The sequence below is a fragment of the Eschrichtius robustus genome, chromosome 7 (assembly GCF_028021215.1).
Source record: "Eschrichtius robustus isolate mEscRob2 chromosome 7, mEscRob2.pri, whole genome shotgun sequence".
Lineage (NCBI taxonomy): Eukaryota > Metazoa > Chordata > Mammalia > Artiodactyla > Eschrichtiidae > Eschrichtius > Eschrichtius robustus.
In genome coordinates, this window is record NC_090830.1 from 130,192,991 (window position 1) to 130,212,428 (window position 19,438).

Consider the following 19,438-nt stretch of genomic DNA (forward strand, 5'->3'; position numbering starts at 1 on the left):
AAATCAGAAGCAGTAGGTTTAACAGCATAGGCAAGGATTTGTAATATACTGTCATTTCTAGAAGAAAAATGGAAAAACCAATGTAAATTTTAGTATATTTTTAGGGTGATATTAAAGGTATTTTTTAGGATATTCTCGTGTATGATTAAATCCTCAACTTCTTGAGAGGGAATAGCCACTTTTTATATGGGTCACCTTTTAACAGCACATTTCAGCTAATACATAAGTTGAATAGATAATTCTGTCTCTGGTTTCAAATTCTTTTAATGCTGTTTTCTGTTCTTAAGGATAACTTGGCCACATTGTCAAAATAATTGAAATACATGATACTGTTCATTAGAAAACACTGGGACTTCCTTAGCAAATTGTTTCTGGGTGCAGTGAACTTTATAGCCCTTTCATTCTTAAGTATTTTTGCAAATCTCGTCAAGTAAAATTCTGTCCATTATCATATTGCCTTTAAAAAGCACTCCAAAATGAGCAACCTCTTAGAAAAAAACTCTTAGAAGAATTCAGGCTTTCCCCTCCAGAGTTCATTTCTCTTCTCTGCCTTTCTTGTTTCCTTCTTTCTTTTGTTACTTTTTTTTTTAAACTTAAAAAATTTTTTTTTATTTTGATTTATTTGTTTTTGGTTGCATTGTGTCTTCATTGCTGCACATGGGCTTTCTCTAGTTGCAGTGAGTGGGGGCTACTCTTAGTTGTGGTGCGTGAGCTTCTCATTGCGGTGGCTTCTCTTGTTGCAGAGCACGGGCTCTAGGCGTACAGGCTCAGTAGTTGTGGCGCACGGGCTTAGTCGCTCTGCGGCACGTGGGATCTTCCCGGACAAGGCCTCAAACCCATGTCCCCTGCATTGGCAGGCGGGTTCTTAACCCTGTGCCACGAGGGAAGCCCCCTTTCTTTTGTTTCTGCCCACGACTGGTATTGTAGTTTAAATATGGAGAGAGGGAGGAGGGTTGGCCTAAGGCCTGGGGAGAGAGTCATTAGGGGAAGCATCTAAAGGGACAGGATCCCCTGTCCTCAGGATGTTGCAAAATCTTGGGCAGGAATGGAGGAAAGGGAAAGGTAACAGCACAGAGATGTAATGCAATGTCAAGTGCTCTGATAAACTAGGGATGTAGTATAGTGGTTAAGTGTAGAAGAGAGTTACACAAACTTAGCTAGAACGTGGAACAGCCAGGATCTAAACTTAATGTTCCTGGAACTTCCCTGGTGACACAGTGGATGACACTCTGTACTCCCAATGCAGGGGCCTGGGTTCAATCCCTGGTCAGGGAATTAGATCCCACGTGCATGCCGCAAATAAGAGTTCGCATGCCACAACTAAGGAGCCCACGTGCTGCCACTAAAGAGCTGGCAAGCCGCAACTAAGGAGCCCACCTGCTGCAACCAAGACCCAGAGCAACCAAATTAATTGATAAAAAAAAAATTATGTTCCCTAATGCCCCTGAGCCTGTTTCCTTACTGCTGCGGTGGCGATGCTCCCCCTATGCATAGGGTTGACAGGAGGGTTAAATGGGAAAATATATGAAATAGTACCTGCCCAAGTAAGCACTCAGTAAATGATGGCTGGGTCATAAAGTAGTACTGTGAAAGAAAAATTAGTATGAGAACTTAAAGGGGTATATACATATACTAAAAATAATTTTTATATATGCCAATTATATATAAATTGATGATCAGTTGGAAATTCTGTGATAAAAAGGGTCTCATATATAATGCTTGTTGCAAAATGATTCATTGACTTATTATCTTAGGTACCAAAGCAGTCAGACTCACAACCTCATTCTGATAACCCAAGTCGCCAAGGTGAATGTGGGAAGAAGCAAGTGTCTTACAGAACTGACATTGTTGGTGGTGTGCCCATCATTACCCCAACTCAGGTAATAAATTAATTCTTCTATCGTGTGATGGTTTAACTACTGCATATTGATTTTTGTATTGCTATCAAAAGTCAAAGAGTACATCTTTACTGAATTAATGCAATAATTAATACAAAAATTTTATATTTATTTCTTATTTCAGAAGTATGTTTTTATTGTAAAATATCTGGAAAGCATAGATAAACAACATTCAACACTTTTCATGTTTTCTTCTGAGCCTTTCTTCTGTGTACTTTTGCCCCTAGAAATGGGGATACTTTGTAAACAGCTTTTTTCACTTACATCTCAAACATTTTCCAAGTCATCAAAAATTATTTCATGTCATTTTTCATGACTGTGTAGTAGTTTGGCCATGAATTTATTATAAATTACAAACCCTCTGTTGTTGGACAGAGTTCTTTTTCCTTTGTCTTTCCTTTTTTCTTTTACAAACAGTGTAAGTGTTGTAGGAAGGGGGACCCCTTCCAGGCCCCAAGAGTAGGCTCTTGTCTAACACCCAGAAATGAATTGTCTGAGGAGACACACGTGCTGACAAAGCAAGAAACTTTATTGGGAGGGGGCGCCCAGGCGGAGAGCGGCAGGGTAAGGCAACCCAGGAGAACTGCTCTGCCATGTGGCTCACAGTCTCGGGTTTTATGGTGATGGGGTTAGTTTCGGGGTTGTCTCTGGCCAATCACTCTGACTCAGGGTTCTTCCTGGTGGCGCGCGCATCGCTCAGCCAAGATGAATTCCAGTGAGAAGGATTCTGGCAGGTTGGTAGGGTATATGGACTGGCGTCTCCTCTCTCCTTTTGACATTTCCCGAATTCTTCTGGTTGGTGGTAGCTTGTTAGTTCTATGTTCCATACCAGGACCTCCTGTTGTAAGATAACTCATGCAAGTGGTTACTATCGTGCCTGGCCAAGGTGGGCGGTTTTGGTCAGTGGCTCCCCTAACATAAGTAGGAAAAACCCACTCTTCCTCCTGTGTTTCTCCTGTACTCTGACACTGCTACACTCACAACACTTCTGACACGAGATGAGTGGGTTTTTTCCCCTACACAAGCAATGCTGTGACACCAGCTGGGTGTCCGACAGTTTAACTCAATTCTGACACTGCCTATCTGGATCCCACAGGTGAAGGGCTCAGTCCCCCAAGACTGCCCCTCCACCCCCTTCAGGTGTCAGTCATAAGTCCACGTTGTTACCTGTGCTTCTGACCGATGGGCTATAAATTCGAGGTTCCTGTGGCCCCCTTATTGGGTTCAATTAGTTTGCTAAAGCAGCTCACAGAACTTAGGAAAACAGTTAAATTACTGTATACCTGTTTATTGTAAAAGGATATGATAAAGGATACAGATGAACATCCAGATAGAAGAGGTGTGTAGGGCAAGGTATGTGGGAAGGGGTGTGGAGCTTCCATGCCTTCTTTGGGTGCACCACTCTCCCAGTACCTCCATGAATTCACTAACACAGAAGCTTTCTGAATTCCATATTGTAGGGATTTTTATGGAGGCGTCATCACGTAGGCATGATTGTTCATCCACTCTGTTTCCAGCCCCTCTCCCCTCTCTAGAGAGTAGGGAATGGGGCTGAAAATTCCAAGCCTTTAATCATGACTTGGTCTATTTGGTGACCATCCCCCATTCAGGAGTCCACCAAGAGTCACCTTATTAGAACAAAAGACATGCTGTCACCCAGGAAGTTCCAAGGGATTTATGAACTCTTTGTCAGGAAGCAGGGTCGAAGACCAAATATTAGAACAAAAGATGCTTCTAGTGCTCTTGTCACTTAGGAAATTGCAAGGGTTTTAGGAGCTCTGTGCCAGGAAGGGTGGGGCAGGTGGGGGCAACGAGATATTTTCCATTATCTCGTAAATGCTTTGATGAACATGCTTGTAGCATAAACTTTAGAGCCATAGATAATATTTTTTAAAGGATAAACTCCTGGAGAGAAAATTGCCAAGTCAAAGTGTTTGTAAATACGTGTAATTTTTTAAACCTGTTTTTCTACAACCTGGCCTAGATGAACTAAACAGAGGACTGGAATTTTGAGTCAGTTCTATCCCCAAAGTACCGGTATGCTGAGTTAATTCTTACTCTTGGGTATTATGGAAAATATAAATTTATTTTAAAGTTTTTGATGAAATTAAAACTTGTATGCACTTAAATTTCTTGGGTTGCTATTAAGTGAATGAGTTTGTAATGCAAATTAAATTACTAGCAGTTGAGAAACTAAGAATTTTCAGGCAATTAATTGATATTGCCAATGTTAGGCATTTTCATTACCTGTGTGCCTTTTTGTACTTAGAAGACTTATTAGTTAATTAATTATTGAGTGCTTTCTTTATGCTAGGCGGAGGATATATGTATTAATGAGCAAAAATTCCCTGCCCTAATGGGAGGTTACATTTTTCACCAAAGTTGGATAAAAAATAAACTAGGAATTTGTGTGTGCGTGTATTTACTTTTTTAAAAAAGTGATGATTTTAACCTGTAAGACTTCTGGTTAAGATAGAGCTAGACTAAGCTGCTTTCACCTGTATTATGTCTTGTGTTGATAGAAGAGCTAAGACAATTTGTCTTTAGTTGTATTAAGATATTGTAGTTGTTTGTATCTGTGGCTGTCTTAATTTTGTATAGAATTAAGATTTGTGTTTTAATTTTGGTATCGATTATTCAGTAGGTTCTAAGAGTGTATGGCAGGTGCAATATTAAAAAGATCCCAAAGAATTATATTGCTTTATCATTTTACAATATAGTTTATTTAAAGTAGTATTTACTCATTATAAAAGCATTCAGATAACATTAACAAAATGACATCTCATTTGCATGATTAATTTATTCAGTAACTATTGGTTTAGCAGATTAAGTGCTAGGATTACAAAGTTAAGTACATAATTAGTGCTGTTGACCTGTCTAAATGTAGAACAGATTGAAAATTCCCTAAGATATGACTTGAGTACTTAGTTTTTCTCTCGAGATTTAGGAGTTCTTGAAAATACACCTTTGGTTGATTTGTAGAATAGATTATCACCTGTGTTGTACGTTATAAATAAACAGGAAGCTAATGCTTTGGGGAACATGAAAACCTGAGTATAGTTAGTTTTTTAAAAGCACTGCACTTAACTGTTAAAAAAAAAAATTAAAACTGCAAAACTTTCAGAAAATAGCAAAGGAGAAAATCTTGAGGATCTAGGACTAGGTGAAGAGTTTTTAGACTTGACATCAAAAGCACAATCTATATAAAAGGAAAAAATTGATAAATTGAACCTTATCAAAATTAAAAATGTTTTGTCTGTTGAGGATTAAAAGAAAAGCACCATGCTGGGAGAAAATATTTGCAAAACCGCATATACAACAAAACACTTGTATCTAGAATGTATAAAGAACTATCAAAACTCAATAGTAAAAATACCAAACAGTCCAATTAGAAAATGGGCAAAATTCATGAACAGAGATTTCATCAAAAGATAAAAGGTACCCAGGTGGCAAATAAGTGCTAGGAAGGATGTTCACCATCATTAGCCAGTAAGGAAATGCAAATTAAGACCACAATGAGATACCACCATGTACCTATCAGAATGACTCAACTAAAAATTAATGATAACACAAATGCTGACAAAGATGAGGAGAAACTGAATCACTCATACATAACTGGTGGGAATGTAAAATTGTATAGCCACTCTGAAAAGAATTTAGCAGTTTTTTATAAAAGTAAACTTGCAATCAGTATATTAACCTAGGATTTGCACTCCTAGACATTTATCCTAAAGAAATGAAGACTTATGTTCACACGGAAACAGCATGAACGTTCACACAGAAACAGTGTGAATGTTCACAGCAGCTTTATTCCTAATAGCCCAAATGTGGTAACAACCCAAGTGCCATTTAAGTGGGTGAATTAGCCAGTGGTACGTCCAAACCATGAATACTACTCTCAATGAGAAGGGTCAAACGGTTGGTACAAGGACCAACCTGGATGAATCTCCAGAGTGAATGCAGAGTGAAAAAAGACCATCTCAAAAGCTCACGTACTGTATGATTCCATTTATATTAAACTCTCTAAATGTCAAAATAATAAAGATGGAGAGCAAATTAGCGGCTGCCAAGGAACTGGGGATAGAAGCTCTAAAGGGGTAGCCCAGGGGAGCCTATCGTGAACACTCTGTACATTGGCGCTGGTGGTGGTTACACAGATCTGGCAATAAAATTGCATAGAATGTATATACAGAGACAAATGAATGCATGTAAAACGGGTGAGATATGAATAAGGTCTGCAAAACCTTATTCAGTGGTTTCAGTGTCAGTTTTGATAATGTGCTATAGTTATACAGTTTCCCTGTTGGGGGAAACCGGTTGAAGGGTACATAGGACCTCCTGTACATTGTTTTTTACAACTTCCTGTGAATCTTTATAATTATTTCAAAATTAAAAGTTATACCCCCCCATCCAACACCCCCCCCCAGCAAAACAAAAACCAAAAAACACTGGTGGCAGGACTTTTGCAGAAAAAGAGAAATAGAAATCTGTGGTTTAATCAGTGGTATTGAAAGTTATGATTAAGTATCTCAAATTAATTAGAAAACTCTTTACTCCAAGATCCGTGTTTCTAACTGAACTAAGATAGATTTTAAGATTTTTCTACTAGAATGACACTGTGAACTACAAGTATGCTTTGAAGGTAAACAAGCAAAAAAAGAATATCTTTATTTTGCTTCATTTTAGAAAGAAGAAGTAAATGAAGGTGGTGAAAGTATTGACAGAAATAATTTGAAGCGGTCACAAAGCCATCTTCCTTACTTTACTCCTAAACCGTCTTCAGATAGTGCAGTTATCAAAGCTGGATATTGTGTAAAACAAGGAGCAGTGGTGAGTAGTTTAACAAAATATGTGAAGTAATGAAAAATGAGTATATATTAGCAAACTCTCAACATGGGTTAGGGTTAGGGTTAGGGTTTGCTTTGTTTTGTGACAGATCCAAAGTGAAAGACCAGCTTACTGACCAGGAGTCATCGGATAGAATACGGGTTATTCTGTGTTCAAAACTCAGTGCTGTTATTTTCTTGGTCTGTGGGTGGCTGGATAAGTTAATGCTTATTACCACTAACCTTCAATTTTAAATGAGCTTCCTAACAGCTTAAATTTATTCCAGAAAGTTTTTCTGTTGATTTTTTTACCCCCTTGGGAATGAGTCAGGGAAAGGGAGCTTTAGTAGGGAGATTGGCAGGAAAGGGGAGACCAGGGGAGCAGGGTGTGGAAGGATCACTTACTTGATACAGGGTTGGGCCGACCCCAGTTGAAAACACTGAGACTTTGGGCTACTTACTTAACCTCTCAGGCTCTCAGTTTCTTTTTATGGAAAATTATATTGTAAAACCTACCATCCAGAGGTTTTTTTTGAAAGATGTAAATAGAAAGCACTTAGCATGGCACCTGGTCCTTAGTAAGAGCTATTACGTCTTGGCCCAGATATTCTCACACAACCAGATCCATAATGATGAATTATGGGAAGAGCAAGTAAATTTACCAGTATTTATGAATCCAGAATACCTTTCTAAAATGTGAACTAAATCTATAGACTTTCATGAGAAAATAAACTTCAAAGTTTAAAAATAAATTTTAAAAATTTCTGTGAGTAAAGAAGTACTTAAATGTCTACTGGCAGTTCTGCTTGACCTCACATCACTCCTGGCAAGTCTAATTAGCTTAGGTCAACCAGAGGAAGGTTCTTTCAGCTCTAATTGTTTGATCTTCTTTAGGCTAAGGGAAATGAAGGTAAGGGCTGAAGGTTTTTCATTCTAGCATGTCTACGGGTAAAATCAGAATTCTCATCAGGTCGAGTGTTAATTAGGGCTTTTAAAAAGACATTCCTTTCTTTTTGTTTTACTCTTAAATCCAAAATACTAACTAACCCTTAGAGATATTGAAGTGCTTTCACAAAAACTATACTTCACTGACAGAAAATATTTGTACAAAGCAGATTCACTTTATTAAATATGTGTTGCTTTCGTTCTTAGTATTATAAAGTACCTATAGAAGGATTCATACATTTTACAGATGAGAAGCTTGATGTGGTTTAATAACGTTTCCTGTGCTTGCTGTTGAACTCTTGGTAGCATTTACTTTGTGGGGGATGGGGAAGTGCTTTTTTTTTTTTTTTTAACTTTTAGAGCATGAAAAATATAAGACCGTGTTATAAAATCATACAGTAAGAGCTGAAAGCCAGCCACCAGAGTTGAATTAGGAGTTCAAGGCCTGAGTAGCAAAAGAGATGAAATTTCCTGTATCTCCTCACTAAGGGAGGGTAGTAAGGTTTTCCAGTGCTTGACATTTCTGATTTTGGGTTCATATCAGAATAATTAAGTTGTTACTAACATTTGCCATTCTTAGAAACAGAAGTTTTATATCTGTGTTCATCTCTGATAGATGAAAAACTGGAAGAGAAGATATTTTCAATTGGATGAAAACACAATAGGCTACTTCAAATCTGAACTGGTATGTTGCTGTGTCATAAATGTTGCTTTAAAAATGTTTTACGAGTGTTACGCTGTGGTGATTATATAATTTCTTGTCCTGTTTTCTATTTTTAAAATAATTAAATTCTGGTTTTGAGAGGTATATACAGTTCAGTTTATTTTGTTGTGATGCTTTTGGTTAATGGTATTTTTGCTAAATACATCTTAAATAAAAAGAGTGTATCTTCAAAGGCATTCTACCTTGAAAGAATTAAAAATATCAGAACCCCTCAGTCTACAGATTTCCTCTAAATGGGCATTGGAGGAGGTGGTAGAAAGAATTAAGTCTCTGAAAGTCAACATTTGACCTTCTGTATTTCTGCCTTCTCTTCCCTGCCCTCTCTTGATGTTTTCTTTTCCTATTTCAGATTGACTTTTAAGTTTCTTCATATAAGATATTTTTGTCCTATCTGAAGGTAGAATCAAAGATTGAAGGTCCGTCTTTCATTTGTTTGAGTAACATCCTTATTTAAAATACTCTTGTCATGTGACCTGAGTTCTGCAATAGATTGTTGGATAAATTGAGTGCGATTCTACCTCTTCTTTTTATGGGACATTTGAGGGGGGAACCATACATTTTATTTGAAGGACGGTACCAGAACAGCACTGTCCAGCTGTACTCTGCACTGATGGAAATGTTCCATTATCTGCGTTGGCCAGGTCTACTGGTTACATGCGGCTGTTGAGCACTGGAAATATGGCTAGTGTGACTGAGGAACCTGACCGTATTTAATTTTAAAATTAAAACCGGTTGTATTTAGTATTCATTAATATAAATTCAAATAGTTACACATAGCTAGTGGCTACTCTATTGGACAACAGAGCACTGGAGAATAGGAAGGGAATATTTTAAGATTCATCTCAGGTGTCTGTTCTTCTGGAAAGCTTTTGGACTCTGAATTTAGTGGCTTCTCTTTACATACATGGAACCTGATGCCCACTTCTGTCATAATACTTCCCACTGTGTTTTGTAATTGTTTGCATACTTGTCTTTACCAGTTAATTGCATGAGCTTCTTGAGAGCAAAGATTCTCTTTTGTACCCTTTTATGAACACAGCACCTGGTACTTAGAAAATAATCAATAAGTATTTTTGAATGAATAAAAAAATGACATAGCATAACAAGAATAACCATTTTAGAGTGGGACCCTTTCTTAGACTTCAAAACCTAAGAGCCTCAGTTGGAAGCAGTAGTTTCTTGGTTCAAAAAGTACCAGCCGTGGTGTCTCAGAAGCTACCCTTGTGCTTGGTTGGCAGGTTGATTCGTTGCTTTCAGTTAATGCCAGTCCTCTTGGGAGGAGTCCTTCCTGCACCAGACATTCACTGAGCTCTCCATGGCCCTGGTGCACTGGGAACTGAGAATAAAGAGGGCAGTCAGTGATGTTCTGGCCTTCAGGAGTTCAGTTTTACCAGAGAAATTGACATGTCCCCTTGTCATCCGCAGTAGTTATAATGAGACAAGAACTATTATAGAAATATTTACTATAATTTGAAAACCTGCATGTGGATATTATGCTGTAAAGTTTGAGATGAAAGAATACTTGAACTATCATAGGAGGTAGGGAAATTATATTATGTGTATTCAGGAATATGTTAAGTATTTAGCAAACACAGATAAAGCTGAACACTTTAAATATAATTATTGACCTTTATCAGTTACTAAGATGCACATCCCCTCCCCCCATTTTAACATTTCTGAAATCTTCAGGTCTCTTAGAGTTGCTGAAGGTGAGGGAGCCAGGCAGCAGCTGTGCTGTAGTTGTCATTGCCTGTGTGTGCACAGCACCTTTGAGTAAGATCAGAAGACACTAGCATCAAAACCTGCAGAAAAGGGTGCTGGCAGTTGCAAGAAAATCTCAGGGACACAGTGGGAGATTCTTAGGAAATGCTGTATTATCACCAGTGCTCTTTCTGGCCCAGAGAATAGTATGGAGTGAAAAACACTGACATTGATGGCTCCTAGTCAGAAAGTGAGCTGGGATCTGAATGTGAGGTTTTAAAAAAACCTTAACCCATTTATTTTGCCTATATATTTTTATATATGCTGAAGGATAATATATGATAAAAGTTGATGTTTAAAGTATAAAAGGGCTCTTTTACAAAACCTTTTGATCATGGAAAAGTTTGAACATAAAGTAAATAGATAGAATAGTATTCTGAACCCCTATATAGCCATCACCCAGATCTCATAATTATCAACGCATGACTAGTTTTGTTTCTTCTGTACCACCACCTACTTCCCCCTTCCTGTTTTGAAGCAAATATTAGGCATATCATTTCATCTGTAAATATTTTTGTATGTTTCTCTGAAAGATAAGAATTTAAAAGTTTCTTTCAGTAGCTTTAAAAGATTTCAGCAGACAAGAAAAACTGGAGAAAATATTTAATAACATGTATCGCAGATAAAACATTAATATCTGTAATATGTAAAGAACCTTAAAAATTGGGGGGATCCTTCGTCACCCTGTTTTCCCTCTTTTCCTCCCATCAGTTCCAAACAATTCAGATGTTAATTTTTTAGGCGAGGCAAATCAGTGTAGGTGTCCACGGTAGTGGTGCAGGAGCAGGGGTGTCTGGAGTAGCCCGGTGTGGGCAGTCGGAGCCCAAGCAGAGCGAAGAGGCCGTCCTAGAGGTTAGCTTAAAATGAGTTATTTTCTAAAACTTAAAAAAAAGATTTTGGTTTTAAAAAAGTGTTCAGCCATGGTTTAATTATTTTCTTAGTACTGCATAAAATAATGGTATGTCTTAAACTCATGGTGTCGTTTTCAGTGAAATACAGTATATAGTATTTCATGAAATGTTTACCATAAGTACTGTGCTAAATAGGAAGCTAGTTATATCTTACATTTGAATCTTATATCTAGTTTTGTAACCTTAGGTGAGGTACTTAATATGTCTAATCCTGTTTCCTCAGGTGAGTAATAGTGCATGTTTTCTAGGGTTGTGGAAAGTGAGATAACACATTTAAAACATAGTAGATGTCCTGGCACTTAGTAAATGTTTAATAAATTGTGCTTGTTAAAATGATGTATTCATATAAAAGTGATATTCCTAAAATGACAAATTTAACTCAAAGAAGCTGGGTATTCACTACTCTGGTACCCTCTGTATGAATATAACATTCCAAAATAGGAAGTACTCCACTTACTGGGTATATAGGGGTTCATCGAGGAAAAGTCTGATGGTTAATGGTTTTTAATAAGCTACACTGTCATTTAGCACATAAATTATGTGAACATGGGTTATATGCCAGTTTCCTTGTTTCAAATCACAGTGTGTATCAGGTTATAGTATTTGAGCTATTCTGTTGCTGGATGGTTCAAGAAGGTAGACTTATGTCTTAGATGTGCTTCAGGAAAGAAGCATGATTTTCGCATAGACCTCTACATAAAACAACTAATGCTTAAAAGGATTTTAAGAATATATGTCATGTATCTGTTTATTTGCTTTTTTTGACAGGAAAAGGAACCTCTCCGTGTAATACCACTTAAAGAGGTTCATAAAGTCCAGGAATGTAAGCAAAGGTAAGCACCACCTCTGACTTGGTGCCTGGCGCAACTTATTATTACACAATATATAGTTCCTTAGTTTAATTGATGTACTTACAGATGATATTTTTCTGTGTTATTGCTAGTGGGTTATGCTAAAACTTTCAAAACCTTCAGATTAAATAGAGTATTGAGATTTTTTTGTTTGAAAACTACAAATTAGGAAACAGTTCTTAAGCTTATTAATGGAAAGGACAAAATTTAATGTGAACAGCTATCATATTTGACAAATTGATGTATTATTAATTCTAGTATTTCAGGGTGCTGCAGAACAGAGCTTTATAAGAATGTTAACTGTGCCATTGTTTCTTTGAGCAAACTGATTTCTTCACAGTTGAAAACTTGGAATTTTAAAGTTGTTTTATGAACCTTTCTAAAAATACATACAACTATATAAAATATGTAAAATTTAATGCAAAAATAAATTGGAAAACGATCACTTAGTATTTCTCAATTAAATCAGTATTTTATCTCTAATATTTATTTTCTCATTGACACATATTTGGTACTGGGTAAAGAAGTGAAAGGAAAACTATCAAACAACTGCTATTTAAGTACAATTGGAAAATTTTTTTTGTTAACAGTGACATAATGATGAGAGACAACCTCTTTGAAATTGTAACATCGTCTCGAACTTTCTATGTGCAGGTAGGATACTTCTTTGGAGATTATAGATCCTCCTAACAAGAAATTAATAATTTTAGAGGTGAAATAAACATAAATAAATGTGTGTTGCTCATAAAAATAAGCAAAAAATATGACAAATATATTTGCCAATTTAATAAAAAATGTTATATATAACATTATTGGCAGGTCATATGTTCAGCAAATAGGGGTATTCTTTGCTGTAAGTCAAATGGAATTAAGTTTTATTTGGAGGAAGGGAAATGCTATTTAAGTTAGATGCTAAGTGTGTACTTTCAATTTGGATTATTTTTGCACATATTTTGGAATTTTAATTATATCACCTTTCGGTAATTTTATAAGAAGGGGGGCTCAAATATCCATAATAAAAGTGCACAGTGTATCTTATCATTTCACTAATGGTAGATAGTATCCTATGTTTAAGTTTAAAATACACTTTTTACTTAACACGTTTATTTAGATTAGAAGTTTTTTAAAAGAACATTTGGTTTTGTTTTATAAAAGTTATTACATATGCTTATTGCAGAAACTTTAGAAAATACAGAGAAATATGAAGAAAAAAGTGTTTTATAAAACATATAGAATTCCACATTCAGGCAACCATTTTTTTCTTTTTTTTTCCTTTATTAGAGCATATCTTTTTATAACAAATGGGATTATATGATATCAATATAGTGTTATATCCTATTTGTTTACTATATTATAGTCATTTTTTTCTACATCAAAAATTCTCTGAAAACCTTTTAGAACTATGCTCTCTTACATGAATGTTTCACAGTTAAACTTTCTCTACTGTACTGTTACTGATCACTCATTTACATAGTTTTTGTACATTTACTGTGATTTAATGTGGTAGTGAACATTTTGTGCATAAATTTGCCTGAATTTCTTACTTCTTTACAATACTAGATCGAGTTTCTAGATCAAGTATAACTATCAGAGCATGAACTTTTTTAAACCTCTTTATTTTGCCAAATTGACTTCTAGACTGGTGCTCCTGTTTGTAGTGAATGAAAGTATACTCTATCTTTGCCTACTTCGAGTTTTTCCTTTTAAAAACTCTTTGTTAATATCATTGGTTCAAAAATATTACTTGTATCTTTAAAAATTTTAAACTACTAGATAGTAGAATCCAGAAGTAAAGGGCAGTACCTCTCCACCCCTCTGAGGGCCTTGTTTAATTGGATTAAAGTCATAGTAAGGTTTTTAATTCACATTGGAAGTCATGGTCCTATCAAGGAAGATGATGCTTTGGAATATGACGACTTAGAGTACTGTTAGAAATTATTTTTAGAAAAATAACATATAAAATGATGTCACAGTGGTTTTTTAACTGCACAATTACATAAATATTCATCTTGAAAATTCAGACAATATAGCAGTAGAAATGAGAAGGTCTTTCTTTAACTTCTTCCTCTTCTTGTTTTCTCTCCAGAATTATTCATATTGACACTTTTTGATGTGTCTCATCTTAAAACATTACATGCCCAACTTACATCTCTGTAAGTTACCCAGCAAAACCTGGTTTAAAAAAGTGACTTCTAAAAGTTTTTGGAAACCATTGCCTTAGAATGATTTTGTTGTTGACACTGTTAATTACCAAAATGAATACATTGGATTTATAGACATAGGAGCTGATTTTGAGGAAAAATTGAATGAATCCTTCCTTCCCCTTAGGCTGATAGCCCTGAAGAGATGCACAGTTGGATTAAAGCAGTCTCTGGTGCCATTGTAGCACAGCGGGGACCTGGCAGATCAGCGTCTTCTGTATGTTTCCTGTTCTCTGGGGTGATACTCCCTTGGGTCCCCTGATCCTGTCAAGTTATTTTTCTTCCTCTCCCCCTAATCCTTTCAGTTTCTTTCTGTTTTGAGATTTATCTGCATGTTGACTTTCATACCAATTGGACTTGCAAAAAAATAATGCATTTCTAATTTAATGCTTCCTGTAGTGTTATGTATACATAACTTTCTGTGCATTGTATTGTCTTAAATGCACAAGCAGGGCAACTAAAGAATGAACGTTTCCTTGTTTTGTTTTAGGAGTTCTTACTTGTCAGTAGGTCCAGATTTGGTATAATTTTACCAATTCTTAGTATGGTATTTGGCCTAATCATTTAAGGCACCTTTAGTTGTAGCATTACACAATTTTGTGAAGGTCTCAATTTCCTTTTTACTTCCTATAATTTCAGTTTAGGTTTTTTGCCTTAATAGTGCTGTAAGACAGTTGAGCAGCTTGAACCTTAAATATAATCTAGTGTTCCCAGTCAGTATATTCCATTTCATTCTCATTTTTTACTAGGTTAATTTAAAAGGCTGCTTTTTACTATCTTAATTATCTTTTTGGTAGTATAATAATAAAATTAAAACAGCTAAACAGTCTCAGTAAGGAAAATGTCTTTACTTTTTAATTTGTCATGTACAAGTTCATCATAGGAATAAGATTTAGCTTTGGAATACTTTGGTCACTGATCTCTGATCTGAAAATACAAATTCTACTAAGGAATGAAAAACTTTCAAGCGTCTTGAAATGCAGCACATTGGTCTGCAGAAGGCGGTCTAATGTGGAGCATGACAGCCGCTATTATCTAGACTCACTGATGCTGATAGTCTGCACTTCCAGTATTTTCCTGCATTTCTACTATTGCAGTAATATTGTCTTTTAATCGTTTCTTGTTAGAAATGACTCTAGATCAGTAAATACAAATCCATTTTTCTCACTTTTAAAGTTATCCTTCTTATATCCTGTTTGGAATGTCTCAGAAATTATTTTCATAGGTGTTAATTTTGTAACTGCCTGTGTTTTATGTGACCTTTTCAGCAGTCAAGTATGAGACTCTCTGCAAAAACAATGTCTGTTGGGAAGAGGAAAAGTTGGAGAAGGGCGTTTGTGTTTTGTGCTTTGTGGTGGGGGCAGATTGGACTCTCTAAGCTGTAACTATCAGCGGAACTTTCTCTTCCCCCCCTCCAGTACAGGTTAACTCTAATCTTAGCTTTGCACTGTGTTCCAGATGCGGCAGGCCAGAAGGCTGTCGAATCCTTGTATACAGAGGTATACGTCCAGAACTGGGGAATGCAGCACGTATGTGGGCTCTCACGCAAACGTGCCTTCTTACTAGAGGGCCCGGACTTACTCACTACTTAACAACTGATTCTGGAAAGTTGAGTTAACCAAACTGCCTTCTGCAGTTATCATAACTGACTGTGTCAACACTAACGCAAACTATTTCACTACAGTCATCAGGTTGGATACGGATATTAAAAAATAAATAAACAATGAAAAAAAAGACAACTTTACTAGTTTAAAAAGTCATATCTACTAAAGCTTAATTTACTGAATTGCCACAAGAGTTTCAATTTCTGTATTTCGTGTATTTTGAAATTTTTTATACTACACCACTTAAAATGCACCTTTGTGCTAACAGTTTGCTCAAACTCACGGGTGCACATGCATTGGATAAACTCTACATTAGTATAGTGTGCATGGTATATTAAATCTCAGGTGAAATTTAGCCATCTAATGGGAATCTAGAGTGTTTTAGTGGTTTGTAGCACTTTGTTTTCAGAGCCACTAATGTCACAAGTGAACACAATATATTAGGAACTATATGGCAGTGCATTTGGAATGGTCATATTTCAGGCTATCTTCAGATTTGATTTAGTTAGAAGTGTATTGAAATTAATATTCACAACTGAAATTATTTCACCACAGTTTTAATAAATGCTTAAATATGTACCCTTCCCTGCCTTTAACATCTTAAGCCATATGAATGTATGCCATATGCAAAAATAAATAAATGCAATTAAATAAGAAGTGAAAAGACTATGATATTATTGGTTGCAGTGAAATTCAGGGAACCAAAAACTTAAGTTCGTGAGGCTGCCAGACAAAATAATAAGTTTGAAAAATGTTGAGTTCTGCTTATTAAAGAGATAATGGCCTTTTATTTTTATATTCTGCATTTTCATTTTTTAATCTTTCTAAAATGTGTGGAATAATTCCTAGTGTTTATTGAGAATAAACTCTTAAATAAAATGGTAAAGCTGGTAGGCCCCCTGTTAAACACAGTTCAGTTGCAGTTGGCACACTGCATTCCCGTTTAGGCTGACTGAGTCTTCAAAGTGTCAGAGCTACCGAGTTTGGCTTTGGTGGCAGAACTGGTTTCTTAGTGGGAATGGTTGTTGGCTGTCATCGCTCTAAACTCACTCCTAAAAATGCATTGCTTTGGGAAGGAACTTGCACCTGTATGCTGCATGGCTCATGCTTCTGCTCTGTGTGTGTGTGTTTTGTTCTGTTTGTTTTTCAGAGAATAAAGTCTCACACTGAGTTACTAGCCTTGCCGTTAATGATTGCCCGTGTCTGACCAGCACCCCTCTTTGCAGGAGCATTCCCGCTGTCCTTCCGAACCCAGACACGCGCTCCTCTCTGCCAGCGCCACAGCAGCCACCCCGCGACCCACAGCCTCTCGCAGCGACTCTCTGGTCTCAAGCTTTACCATGGAGAAGCGAGGATTTTACGAATCTCTTGCCAAGGTCAAGCCAGGGAACTTCAAGGTCCAGACTGTCTCTCCAAGAGAACCAGCTACCAAAGTGACTGAACAAGCTCTGCTAAAACCTCAAAGTAAAAATGGCCCTCAGGAACAAGATTGTGACCCCGTGGACTTGGATGACGCAAGCCTTCCAGTCAGTGATGTGTGAGATGGAAGCACGTGGAGCCTGACCCGCCTCATCCGCCCTCAGTGTCCTTTCAAGAGGCTTCTCGCCAAAGATGATAAAGGGGAAAGGGGCTTTAATGCATATAGTATACTGCTTCATCGATGTTCTCTTTATAAGCTGGTAAGCCAAGAAGCTAGGGCATGGCCAAACTAAATGCAATTTCTTTTAAAAAAAAAAAGAAAAAGAAAAAAGCCCTAAGTATCTCAGTATCAGCTGTCTGAAGCTTTGTTCTCATTGGGATGATAAAAGTGTGTGTGTGATATTTTTTCCAAGTGAATTTGACAATTTAAATGTTTCACAATTTAAAACATGAAAAATGCTTATTAATTATTTTGGTTGTTTTAAAAATGCTACTGTGACTTCCAATTAAATGTTCAATCTCTACACATTCTTACCAGTTAATATTATTGAATGAAATATTGCCAGACAAAAATATCTAAACTCATGACGTCTGTGGTGCTGTAAAATTTATAGTACAGTGTGGACAGTTTTGAAATGATAGCCATTTTTGATGCTCTGGATCTCACGGTGAGCGGTGAGTTTTGCATAGAGGATATTATTGGACTGTTAGTGAGGGTCGTGTGTTGTACTGGGGTGGGGAAAAGGGGAGAATTAGAATTCAAACAGCCTATCTCGGACATTTATTTGTAAAAGCTTAATCAAGACGTGCAGCAGTCATTGCTTTATTCAGTGAAAATTATTAGATATGAAATTTCTTGGAGATCTGATTTTCTTGTCAGAGTTTTGTAAAATAGTTCTTATTTCTATATTTGGATCAGTGAAAAAGACCTCAAGTTTATGTGTAAAGACATACTGCCCTTAGTCGTGCGATTGTAACCTCTGTGTTTTGTCACTAATAACCTGTATTCAAGTGCCTGTGTTTTTTCATCTTGTTTAGGAATATTTTGAGATTAATGTGCTCAAAACTCCTACATGATTGGTTTTAAACAATTAGGATAAAATTAATTTTCAGTAGCATAGGTTAATGTGCTAAATAACATACCATTTTGTGTTAGAGATACCAGAATGTTGTTGTTCTACTATCTGTGCAATATATGTTTTAAAACACATATTTGACTTTACATTTAATCATGGAGATATCATAAATATAAGCACCTCTCTAAAATATCGTTAGTTTCAGGTGTTGAGTAATAGACCAGTTTGACCAAGTACTGTTTTTACGGTTCAGTCTTAAACATTTGCTTTAAGAAAATAGTCTTGAATTTCACATGCTGCTATTTTTATGATATTTTGCCGTATTACAGTACTGTTTTGTTTTGAATTCATAAATGTCACTGTTTCTCCTTTTCATTTTCTAAGATGACTTCTTGTTTGAGAAAGAGAGGGGAGGGTGGATTTCTTATTACAGTGGTGGGGTCCAGAGGTTACTATCTATTATACTAGAATTATCATAGCATCACTTTAAAAATCCGAATGCATCAAGAATGCACCACTCAACATTTTTATTCATAAGCTAATATTTTTAGAAGTTATATTTAGGTTTTTCCTTTTTTGCAGCTACATTTGAGAATGATAGAATGAAAAGGTTTTAAGTAGTTATCACTTTCTCTGCAGATATATCCATTACAGCAGCTCTTTTAGAAAGCTCTTTTTTCATGAACACACCTAAGAAATCTTGTGTAGACAGTTGGCTATTTCAGGAGCCTAATGCTGTTTTCTTTGGTACAGCTTCTACATTGCATGTTCATTTTAATATTTTGGTATTGGTAATTTGATATATTCCATAGTGGCAAAATATTAGCTCTATTTTGGGACTTTTTATAGAACTACCCTTGTATAGAATAGCATAGGGAAATGGTCTTGTGATTGTCAGAGTCTCCTAATATTTATCTCAATACTTTTATAATTCTATGAAAATTATTTAATTATTTTAAAACTTATACTTTTCCTGTAAATATGTCCCATCTGAATTGTCAAAGAATTACTTTGAATACCTTAATATTTGCTGCATTTTTTTCTGTATATATAACATGTCTTCTTTCAGAATGAGAATATATGTGTGCTTCCCATTGTTTACTTTTATGTCTGATATCTTTATACATCAAACTGGTTGAACACTGTAATGACTTGAGAATAAACTGCTCAAAATTAATTCTAACTTATTTCTCATTTGGTCTGGTTCAGTTCTTGTGTGAAC

The 19,438-nt window shown here is 36.1% G+C and overlaps 1 protein-coding gene across 6 annotated transcripts in view; it reads left to right on the forward strand.

Moving 5' to 3' along the window:
* Positions 1-19,399, forward strand: part of PLEKHA1 (pleckstrin homology domain containing A1) — a 57,050-nt gene extending 37,651 nt beyond the window's left edge. For 3 of the 6 annotated variants that reach the window (XM_068548698.1, XM_068548692.1, XM_068548695.1), the window contains 7 exons: positions 1,755-1,880; positions 6,585-6,728; positions 8,286-8,354; positions 11,834-11,898; positions 12,507-12,570; positions 14,245-14,334; positions 16,948-19,399. In XM_068548698.1, the coding sequence (XP_068404799.1) occupies positions 1,755-1,880; positions 6,585-6,728; positions 8,286-8,354; positions 11,834-11,898; positions 12,507-12,570; positions 14,245-14,334; positions 16,948-17,262 (873 nt within the window). In that variant the 3' untranslated portion in view covers positions 17,263-19,399. Of the gene's footprint in view, positions 1-1,754; positions 1,881-6,584; positions 6,729-8,285; positions 8,355-11,833; positions 11,899-12,506; positions 12,571-14,244; positions 14,335-15,575; positions 15,647-16,871; positions 16,894-16,947 lie in introns of those variants that run through there. The other 3 variants (XM_068548693.1, XM_068548696.1, XM_068548694.1) reach the window with 3 other exon arrangements.
* The last annotated feature ends 39 nt before the right edge of the window (positions 19,400-19,438 follow it).